Consider the following 12,217-nt stretch of genomic DNA (forward strand, 5'->3'; position numbering starts at 1 on the left):
GTATTTATGGATCTGTTTCTGCTTTTTGTTGGTTTATTCATTTGTCTTGTTTTTTAAGATTCCACATATAAATGAAATCATATGGTATTTGTATTTCTCTGTCTGACTTATTTCACTTAGTATAACATCCTCTAGGTCCATTCATGTTGTTACAAATGCAAAGATCTCATCCCTTTTTATGGCTGAGTAATATTCCAGTGTGCATATATACTGTATTTTTTAAAAGATTTTATTTATTTATTCATGAGAGACAGAGAGAGAGAGAGAGAGAGAGAGAGAGAGAGGCAGAGACACAGGCAGAAGGAGAAGCAGGCTCCATGCAGGGAGCCTGATGTGGGACTCAATCCAGGGACTCCAGGATCATGCCCTGGGCCGAAGGCAGGTGCTAAACCACTGGGCCACCCAGTGGTTTAGCGATCCCCATATACTGTATTTTCTTCATCCATTCACCTATGGATTGACCCTTGGGTTGCTTCCATATCTTAGCTATTATAAATAATACTTCAATAAACATAGGAATGCATAGATCTTTTCAAATTAATGTTTTCCTTTTTTTGTGTAACTACCTGGTAGTGGAATTACTGAATTATATGGTATTTCTATTTTTAATTTTTTGAGGAACCACCATACTATTTTCCACGGTGGCTGCACCAATTTATATTCCTACCAACAGTGCACAAGGATTCATTTTTCTACACATCCCACCAACACTTAATATTTTTTGTTGTTTTGATTCTAACCATTCTAACAGGTGTAAAGTGGTATCTCAGTGTGGTTTAGATTTGCATTTCCCTGATGATTAGTAATGTTGAGGTCCTTTTCATGTGCCTGTCTTATTGGCATGTAATTGTCCATCATATTCTCTTTCTATCTTTTGTATTATTGTGGTATCAATTGTAATGTTTCTTCTTTCATTTATAATTTTATTGATTTGAATCTTTTCTTCTTGTTCTTAATCTAGTTAAAGGCTTGTCAATGTCATTTATCATTTTGAAACCAACTATTAGGGTGCCTGGGTGGTTCAGTCAGTTAAGTAGCTGCCTTCACCTCAGGTCATGATCTCAGGGTCCTGGGACTGAGCCCCACCTTGGGCTCCCAGCTCAGCAGGGAGTCTCCTTCTCCCTCTGCCCCTCCCCCTGCTCATGCTCTCTTTCTCTCTCTCTCTCTGAAATAAATAAATAAATAATAAATAAATCTTTAAAAAAATAAAATCATCTATTAGTTTTTATGGTCTTTTCATTGTCTTTCTAGTGTCTATTTCATTTACTTCTGCTTCAGTCTTTATTTTTTCCTTTCTTCTGTTGACTTTTGGGTTAGTTTGTTTTTTCTAGGTCCTAGTGGTGCAAAGTTAGATTGTTTATTTGAGATCTTACTTTTTTCTTAATGTAGGCATTTATTTCTATGAACTTCCCTTTTAGAACTGCTTTTGCTACATCCCATAAGTTTTTGTAATTTGTGTTTTCATTTTTGCTGCCTCAAGAATCTATTTTGATTTTCCTTTTGATTTCTTTGAACCATTGATCACTTCTAAGTTAGTAATTTGAGGCTTCTCTCTTATTTTCTTAATTTATTTGCTGCTGAAGTTTTGTTAATATGTTTTATTTTTCTGAAGAACCAACTTTGGAATTCATTGATTTTCTCTACTGCTTTTTTATTCTCTATTTCATTTATCTCTGTTTCAATCTTTACAATTTCCTTCCTTCTGGTATCTTTGGGTTTGGCTTGTTCTTTTTTTTTTTTATTTATTTATGACAGTCACACAGAGAGAGAGAGAGAGAGGCAGAGACACAGGCAGAGGGAGAAGCAGGCTCCATGCACCGAGAGCCCGACGTGGGATTCGATCCCGGGTCTCCAGGATCGCGCCCTGGGCCAAAGGCAGGCGCCAAACCGCTGCGCCACCCAGGGATCCCGGGTTTGGCTTGTTCTTTTTCTAGTTCCTTAAGTTGTAAAGTTAAGTTGTTGATTTAAGATTTTTTTTTATGGAGATCTTTCTTAATTTTTAAAGTAAGTGTTTACATCTATAAACTTCCACCTTAGCACTTGCTTTCACTGTGCCCTTCCTCCCCTTTCATTTTTCTCTTTTCTCCTTTTTTTGGAGCCAGGCAATCAAGACAATAGCTTCTGTATCCTTGTGCTTTCGATATTAATTCATTTCTTACTATTCTGGAACACATATTCAAGTAATTTATTTAGGAAGGTTATCTTTGTAGCAGTATTTTTGTTGTTGTTCTGTCTGCTTGATAATACATTTCTATTGATCTTCATACTTAATTGGTATATTCTCTAGGTAAAGAATGCTACCTCAAAACTCTATAGATATTGTTTTGTGGGGTTTTTTTTTTACAGGATTTAGTAAGAGGTTGAGCTGTTTTATCTTTCTCTGTAGACATCCTACTTTTTCATTTTGCTTTTAGCTTTCAATATCTTTGTAACTTTAAATGCTCATCATGATTTATCTGGAGGAAAATCCATTTTCTTAAAGGTTTTTTGACAATCTGAATCCTTTGAAATCGTTCAAAATGTCCTTTCAGTTCACATGTGGACATTTATTTTCTTCTGAAAATAGTTTCCACTTGATGAATTTTATGTTTCTCTCTCAAGTACATCTCTTAATTTCAGGATACTGCTTTTTCCCCCCCAGACCTCTATTTCAGGAAACTTCTCTTTGACCAATTTAATTTTTGTCTATAGTAAGAATGAAATAATAAAAGCAGTAGTTTTTGTTTGACCTCCTCGGTTGTGCAGCTCTCACAGGACTTTCCCTTGCCCCCAAAGTTCAGTGAATCCTCTATTATCTCTGTGGTGGAAATCAGTAGGAGGAGGCTACTCACTCCTAATCCACATCCATAATAAATTATACTTTTTATTGTCTTACCAAAACTGTAGGATATTCTTTATTCTATTTATAAATGCAGAGAGGTTTTTTTTTTTAATTATTTTATTTTCTAGGTTTTTTGAGGGAATTTCAAGAGGGGAAATTTTAGTCAGCCTCATCTTAATGTCAGGTCTGGAACTCAAGCCACCGAATTATTTTTAAAAATATATTTAGATGCAGATCAGTGAATTCAAGTGCAAGGAAAGGGTTAAATTTCTTCCACAAGTGTTGGCAAAATCTGTAGAAAAAAGAGGAACAGCCTTTATTGAAGAAAGTTACAGGATATACAGTCATTGAGAGGAAGGCTTTCACAGGCGTAGAAGGGGTTGCTCCTCCTTCCACTGTAACACAGACTAGTACAGAGACAAGAGTCATTCCCAGACATTAGCACTACAGCAGATGCAGCCAAGATGTATCTCAGATGGTGAGTGATCATTCTTATTTTTCTTTGAAAGGCAATTAAGAGTTAAGTTACCTCAGCAGCAGACTGACGGTGAGGATGGTGCTCTGTTTTCTGTCCTTTCTGTTCAAGAATGCTAATATGTTAAGGGTATAGTTATGCACAATTCAAGAGCAGGAACACCTGGGATAAAAAACAATCTATGCTGTGAAAAATCAGATGAAGTCCTAGAAGCCATTCTCCCCATCTGAGAGCAACCACTCTAGGTTGATCCTATAGCTCCAAGGCTGGGGATCTTTTAAAACATATTTCTACCAAGACACTTGACTGCCACTCAAAGTTAAGAATTATTTGAGATACCAAAAAGTTTACTGGATATTGGGGGTTTTTGAAGTGATTGATTTTGTTTTTTAAACTTTTTTTCAAATACTTTAATGTTGCACTTGTTGATTTTAAGAATCAGAAAAAAATTATACACATCTGTATAAGCATTACAAAGGCTAGAGAGTAAATTTTGTATACACAAAAGATTGGTCAGGTTGGCCTGGGGGCAGAGGAATGAGATAGAGAAGGTAGAAGGAGAGAGGCCAAGGGAAAGGAAAAGGAAGATGAGGTGTAAGAAGAAAATGCAGAATGTAGTAAATGAGTCACAAACAGGCCATGAGAGATTCTGAGGAGAGTTAGGTGGAAGAAAGAAGTAAAGTACTAATTCAATTAGCTTCCCAGGATTGAACAAACATGATGTACATAACGTTATTCATATTATGTCACTGGATTTTAATCTTCACAATGACTCTCGGAGAGATAATCCCATTCTGTTTTATAGATAAGATCACGGTGGTTTAAAGAACCTAAATAACTTGGTAGGGTCACACTGCTCATAAGGAGTGAAGCTACAATCTTTCTTGCTGCTTTACTCTGTACCACAAGGTTTCTCGCTGCGTGGCACACCTCCATAGCTATGACTTAATAGAAGCAGTCACATCCACCCTCCTCTTAGATAGGGGCAGGCAGGATCAGTTATTATTTATTACTCTTCTTTGAAAATCTACATAACCCTCATCTATGCAGTGCTTACTGATTAGGGAAACAGCTTTGCTGATTTTATTTCAGAAGATTAGAATTTAATTTCCAAGTAAAGAGTCATTTTCCTTGCAGTAGAGTTTTGAAATATTACACATGTATGAAAAAATTCAGAATTTATCATTTTTGTGGAACTATAGAAGTGACACCATTTAATTATGTTAACATTGCCTAACATCTTTAGAAACAGGCCACTGTCTATATTGTTCTTAAGATTCACTCTTTCACAGTGCCTGAAATTTGATAATGAGCAGAAAATTTTAAAATATAAATGACCAATAAATAATGTTTAATCTCATCAGAAATAAAAGAAATGCTAATTAAAACAGTGAAATATTATTTTTCTTTATCAAAATGGCAGATTTCTTTTTAAAAAGTAGAATGTTTCTAAGAAGGGAAGAACATCTATACCCTTATTACCTGCTAATGGTAATATAATCTTTCTGGACAAAAATTTGGTGTTACAAATCAAAAGCCTTTAAAAGTGTATATGCTCTTTAACCAAGAAGTTCAACTTTTAGAAATTTCTTGTAAAGACATAATCATATATTTGTAAAATTTTAGAGACACAAATATTTTTCTTTTTTTTTTTTTTTTTTTTTTTTTTTTACAAATATTTTTCTTATTGTTTCTGATAGTGAAAATCTTTGCAACAACTTAAATGTCTTAAAATAGGTAATTGGTTAATTATGGAACATCCATAATGGAATATCATGAAATCATTAAAAATTCTATTGTAGAACAATTTTAATGTCTTTAGCTAAAGAAAAAAAAAGCAGAATATACAGTGCTACTACTTTTATACATGAAACCTGTACACACACAATGTTAATCAGAAATACAGATGATTTTTATTTTCTACGTTATACTTTTGAACTTGGATTACATCTGCAGGCAGAAAAATAAAACTAGATAATTACAAAAAGGAAATCCATATTTGGCTTCTCTCAGAAAAGCAGATAACTGTCTAGTACTATGTGATAACTCATAATTTGTAGAATTCCACTTTTAGAGTTCTGGCCCTTTGTGTTTAATTTTTTCTTCTCTTGACTCCTCTTCAGAATATACTCACTAGATACTAATAGGCCTGTTTTCATAGAATGTTCTATGTGGAAAGATCAGAGCACTCACTTCCATATTTTACAGCTGTGATGCCATGGCTCTAGAGAGAGCTGCATATTGGGAGGAAGAAGAGAGCAGTGGTTAAGTGGCCATGCTCTGGAACCAGAGTGCTGATGCTGGAATCCTAGCTTTTCCTGCTTTTTGTCTGTGTGACCTTGGGCAAGTTGCTTAAAATTGATCCTCAGTTAAGAAACTGTACAATGAGGTCACAAGTCCTAAGGTGGTTGTGAGAGATAACCCATGTAAAGTGCTTAGAATCTTGCTCTGATAAGTAATCAGTAATTATCATTAGTTGTTTTACTATTAGGATTAATAGAGGGGAAGTGATTCATCCGAGATTACACAATTACTTGATGCCAGTGCTAGGACTAGAGTTCAGGAAGTTTTTTTTTTTCCCAACAGAAGTGTGTAATACCCTCTGAATCTGTTAAGACAGGCTGGCCCCCAGTGATGTTGACCAGAAATAGACAGAGTCTGAGGACAAGGCCAACCACTTCCAGGGAGTGACTCTGATCACAATGAGAAGCCAAGTACTGGAAAGGAAGAGAAGCTAAGAAAGCAGAGAGTCAGTTTAGGTGCAGGGGTGAAGCCTGGATAAGAGATGGTGCAGAAGGGATGGCTCAGAGATCTGCTGAGGCTTTTACAGACCACTAGCTATGGATTTCATGAGAGGGTCAACATGGTTTAAAGACCCAAGGTCTGGGTGATTAAATAGACAGATGGGGGAACTGCAAGTATAGCTGTGAGAAGATGCCTGACAGATAGTAATAACAGAAAATGAGGTAGAAACTAGGAGGGGCCAGACCATCCAGAGCCTGGGCATCCAGCTGTGATTATCATAAAGTTGCAGCCTAAGTTTGAAGACTAATAAACAAGCAGAGATCTGATAAAGTTGCTTTAAAAGATTCTTCTGGCAGCAGAGTGCAGGACTGATTCTGGTGACAAGGAATTCGTTTAGGAAATTATTGGAATAATCCAAGGAGAGGTGTTGAGGACATGAAACCAGGGCAGTTATTGGGGATTAAGAAAGGAAAGGATACATTTAGAAGATACTTAAGCACAAGGATTGACAGGATTTGGTTTCTGAAAGATGTGGAGCTTGGAAGGAGAAATCTAAGCACACAGTGCATCCTTCATAAAATGAAGGATATAGGAAGTGGATTGGATTTGAGCCAGGGGACAGAGAGGACTAAAGGTGAGTTCATTTTTGAACATGCAGCATTTGAGATCCTGTGGAGCTGCTGGATGGTGATGCCCAAGTAGTCAAGTGAATGTACAGGTCCAAAGCTCAAAAAAGAGGTATAGACTGGAATAGATATTGGCAGTATTCAGCATCAGTACCGCTAAAAGCTGAAATTCTCATTGTGGGTATGATCACTGGGGAGAGAGGATTATGGAGTGAGAAGAAGCCAAGGATGGAACCTGGAAAACCTTGACGTTTAAGGAAGGAGATGAAGATGAAGAGTCCACAATAGACATCACAGAGGAACTAGAGAGATGGAGCAAAGCAGGAGAAAAGTGATGTCATAGAAACCAAGGGAAGAGATAGGTGCAAGCAAGAAAAGGACTTGGCCAGGGGAAGACAAACTGTTTTACCAAACTTTTACAATGAACACATGAGATACAACAGAAAACAATTAGTCTAAGGACTAAGTGTTAATGGTTGAATTGTGTCCCGCCAAAATCGATATGTTGCAATCTTAACCTCAGTACCTCAGAATGTGGCTGTATTTGGAGATAGAATCTTTACAGTGACTCTCAAGTCAAAATGAGGTCACTAGTGGGCCCTAATCGAAGATGATAGGTGTGCTGGTGAAGAAAACTTAGAGAAACATGCATAGAGAGAGAAGACACTGTGAAGAGCCTTGGAGAAGACCATTCACAAGCCAAGGAGAGAGGCCTGGAACAGAGCCATCCCTCGCAGCCCTCAGAAGGAACAAGAGCTGCTGACACCTTCATTTAGGACTTCTGGCTTCCAGAACTGTGACACAAAAAACTTCTGTTGTTTAAGCCGCAGTTCATGGTACTTTGTTACTATAACCCTAGCAAACTAATACACTCGGTGAGTGTGTATAATATCTTGGTGAGAAAAGTGCATGCAGCCAGAGAAAAAAACTGGGCCTAAGTGTTTAGGGGAGGGAAGAAAAAGCATTATGTCACTGAAGCTAAGAGAAGGAAAATATTTCACAAAGCAGAGGGTGGTCACAGTGTCAAATTCTGCAGAAAGGTAAAGTAGGAAGATGGAAAATATCAGTCCAGAGGCCTTTGGTGACCTCTGCAGAGATCTCCCGGATGAGTAGAGGGAGCAAATCATAGCGAGCTGAGAATACAGAGGCAGTACATGAAGCATTCCTGCAAACATCTGGCGATGACAGATCTCTCTGGACCTAACTCACCTCTGCTGTCCACAACAGCTACACGGAAACAACCTAGAGTCCAGTCAGCCAGACCTGGAGTTTTCCCTCCTCTAATTGCTAAACCCGGTGTGTGTGTGTGTGTGTGTGTGTGTGTGTGTGTGTGTGTATGTGTGTGTGCAGATAGTGTTTTTTTCCTACCAAACTGGTTTGGGGAGGTTTTCAGGGAGAAAAGAATTTCTGAGGCTATCATTTTACAAATTAGATTTTTAGAACTGACACAGGTTCCATTCTGTTTTGTAAAGCTGTAAAGAAGTTGTTATTTGAGACTTCTCAGAGATGAAGACTGTGGTGAATCTGGTGATGTAATAAAGAAGAAAACAAATGCAAGTGGAATTTTGGGGCTCACTCATAATTTAAACAGAAAAATGTAGTAGAATTAGAATAAATAAGTATTGAAGCATTTTCTTAGAAAGTTTTGAAGTCAAAATAAGTCTAAAATTTGCTTTCTGTAGTCTCAGGGATATTATCTGCCAAACAATCCAAATGTCACAGTTTTATATTATAGGAGATCAAATTAATCCACTTTGACTATACTAAAAGATCTAATAAAAATAAAAAGGAATGAATAGTTAGTTAAGTAAACCAATTAGTCAATATCAACCAGAAACTAACCATGGGATAAAACATGAAAAAATAACTACCCAAAAGATAAACCTAGATCATCATCCTCGTCTTACAACTCTTTTCAGCCAAGAGAACAATAAATTTTTATCCAGAACCTGATCATTTTAAGGAACTGTGTAGAATAGCGTAAATAGGAAGAGTGACCAACAATTATAAAATGACAAAAGCAATGCAATGTAGTTAGTAATTAAGCAATGCTTAAAAATAAATGTAAATGACAAAAAAATGGTCCTTTTCACTAGGTATTAAGGAAATGCCAATTCAAGATCCAATGAAATATTTTCATTTATCAAATTAAATAGTAAACAGACAATTCAAAAATGGGCAAAAGATATACAGAGACATTTTCTCAAAGAAGATATATACAGATGACAAGTAAGCACACGAAAGGATGTTCAACATCATTAGCTATTATGAGAATGAAAATTAAACCCACAGTGAGCTATCACTACACACCTGTTAGAATGGCTAGAAAAAATAATGCTAACATCAAATGCTTGCAGAAAGCAGACAAACTGGATCACTCATATTTTGCTGTTGGGTGTGTAAAATGGTATAGCCACTCTGGAAAACAGTTTGACAGTTTCTTACAAAACTAAACATATACTTATCATATGACCCAGCAGTTGCAGTCTTGGACACTTATTTCAGAGAAATGAAAAACCTATGTTCACACGAAAACCAAAACATGAATATTCATACCAGATTTATTCATAATATTCAAAAACAGAGGGAAAAATGTCCTTCATTAAGTGAATGGTTAAACAAACTGTGGTACATATATACTGTGGAATAATATTCAGCAATAAAAGGAAAGAACTATTGATATACACAAGAACTTGGATGAATTTCCAGAGAATTAAGCTAAGTGAAAATGCCAATCCCAAAATGTTACATATCATATGATTCCATTTATATGTCATTCTTGACGTAACATAAAGACAAGAAAGCAGATCGATGGTTTAACCATGGGTCGTGGAGAAAGGAGGAGGTATGTAGCTGCCTAGAGTTAGCACAAGGGAACTTTGTGGTGATGGAATATTTCCTCACCGTTACATGAATTCATGCATGTGATAAAATTGCATAGAACTACACACACACACACACACACACACACACACACACACAGATGAATGCACATAAAACTGGTCAGATCTAAATAAGCTCTGTGAATTATACCAATGTCCATCTCCTGGTTTTAACTGTTGTACCACAATAATACAAGACGTTACTGTTGGGAGAAAGTGGGTGAAGGGTACACAAGACCTCCTTACACATTTTTTCTACTTTTTTTGCCTCTTAAATTATTTCAAAATAAAGCATTTAAAAATTAATTTAAAGATACAACTCAACACCCAAAAAACAAATAATCCAATTAACAAATGGGCAGATCACATGAACAGACATTTCTCCAAGGACATACAAATAACCAATAGATGCATGAAAAGATGCTCAACATCACTCTTTATCAAGGAAAGGCAAATCAAAACTACAATGAGATATCACCTCATATCTATCAGAATTGCTACAATCAAAAACACAAGAAACAAGTTGTTAGCAAAAATGCGGAGAAAAAGGAACCTTTGTGCACTGTGTAGTGGGAATGCAAACTGGTACAGCCACTGTGGGAAACAGTATGGAGGTTCCTCAAAAAGTTAAAAATAGAACCTTTCTATGATCCAGTAATTGCACTCCTTAGGGTATTTACCTCCAAAATACAAAAACACTAATTCAAAAGGATACATGCAACCTTATATTTATTGCAGCATTATTTGTAACGGAAGCAGCTGAACACAAACACACATACACAGACACAATGTAATATTACTCAACCATAAATAAGAATTAAATCTTGCCATTTGCAAGAACATGGATGGAGCTAGAGAGTAGAATGCTAAGCGAAGTAAATCAGAAAAAGACAAATACCATATAATTTCATTTTACATGAAATTGAAGAAAAACACAAATGAGTAGAGGGAAAAAAGAGAGAGAGACAAACCAAGAAACAGATTCTTTTTTTTTTTTAAGATTTTATTTATTTATTCATGAGAGACACAGAGAGAGAGAGAGAGAGAGAGAGAGAGGCAGAGACACAGGCAGAGGGAGAAGCAGGCTCCACGCAGGGAGCCCAATGTGGGACTCAATCCTGGGACTCCAGGATCAGGCCCTGGGCCAAAGACAGGCGCTAAACCGCTGAGCCACCCAGGCATCCCACAAGGAACAGATTCTTAATTACAGAGAATAAGCTGATGGTTACAAGAGAGGAGACAGAAGGGGGGATGGGTGAAACAGGGATGGGAATTAAACAGTACACTTACACTTATCATGATGAGCACTAAGTAATGTATAGAATTGTTGAATCACTATATTGTATACTTGAACTAATAGAGCATGTATGTTAACAATACTTGAATTAAAATTAAAAACAATTTAAAAAGGCAATTTAAAGAAACCCAAAATGTTCATCTTCACTAAATATTAAAGAAATGCCAATGTAAACACCAATGAGGTATTTTTAGTTATCAATGAACAATTTATATTTTGTAGGGGTGGATATAATAATGTTAGTGAGGTGGCTCAGTTGGTTAAGTGTTGACTCTTGATTTTGGCTCAGGGCATGATCTCAGGGTCATGAGATCAAGCCCTGCATCGGGCTCCACACCTAGGATTCTCTCTCTCCCTCTGCCCTTTTCCTGTTCACTCTCTCTTTCTCTCTAAAATAATAATAATAATAATAATAATAATAATAAGTACAAGAAGAATGGTATTTTAGATACTATTGATTGTGGGATTATGAATGCCTATAACTTTTCTGGAAAGCAATTTGTCAACTATAAGAAGCTTAAAAATTCTTAAAAACACTCATTCTGGCCAACTGCCTATTTCTCTGTTCTTAGTAATTTTTTCAGTTCATACAGCATCTGTTCTAGGCCTTTGGCTACACATTAGAAATATGCCAGAATGAGTAACATGATTTCTGAAGGTAAATATATCAAATATGATGATTAAAAAAAATAACAGTGAAGTTTGCAAGGTTCCACAGAAGAACGAGGGTAGCTGCTTTCCATTTCTCTGTAGGCAGTATGTCTTGGATCAATGCCAGAGCTTTGAATAAGTCCAGCAGGTGTCAAATAATAAGTAGTTAATAAGTAGTTCTGTGTTTACCAGCAGCGTTACCTTGCAGAAGCTACTGGGCCCCCTGAAATTCGGTGCCTTCATCTGTAAAATGTGGTTATGAGTACTTACCAATGCCATGAGGCTTATGGGAGTTCATAGTGTATTTGAAGTCTTGTGGAAATAAAATATTTTAGTCTTCACATTCTTTTCTTTAAACCTATTATTTTCTATATTTTAAATTGTGTTAAATTTCCTTAGCTCTGCCTTTTCTGATTCAGTTTTAGTAAATGGATTCTTATTTAAATTCAGAAGTCACGATAGTAAACCTCTAATTATAGATAAGAGAAGAACAGGCTCAATGCAGGTGAATAAGGTGAAAGCCAAGCAACAAAGCCACATAAAACATATTTTATGTAAGGTATGATGCCAAAAACGTTAAAATAAAATCCTGTCCTATAATTGGTAATTATGTATGTCTTCATGAAGCTATGAAAACCCCTGTTTTAGCCTTCTGGACTTCAAATACGTTACGCCTGCTAATGTCTGCTCTTATAAAGACTTGTTTGCTTTATTAGTCAT

General features: G+C 36.3%; 1 protein-coding gene across 5 annotated transcripts in view; it reads left to right on the forward strand.

Annotated features, from left to right (window-relative positions):
* CD86 (CD86 molecule) overlaps window positions 1-12,217 on the forward strand; it is a 90,451-nt gene that overhangs the window by 24,821 nt on the left and 53,413 nt on the right. For 2 of the 5 annotated variants that reach the window (XM_025475615.3, XM_049105334.1), the window contains exon 1: window positions 3,142-3,299. The exons of 2 other annotated variants lie outside the window; for them this stretch is intronic. In XM_025475615.3, the coding sequence (XP_025331400.1) occupies window positions 3,286-3,299 (14 nt within the window). In that variant the 5' untranslated portion in view covers window positions 3,142-3,285. Of the gene's footprint in view, window positions 1-3,141; window positions 3,300-12,217 lie in introns of those variants that run through there. One more of the 5 variants, XM_035709856.2, reaches the window with a different exon arrangement.

Source organism: Canis lupus, chromosome 33, assembly GCF_003254725.2.
Source record: "Canis lupus dingo isolate Sandy chromosome 33, ASM325472v2, whole genome shotgun sequence".
Lineage (NCBI taxonomy): Eukaryota > Metazoa > Chordata > Mammalia > Carnivora > Canidae > Canis > Canis lupus.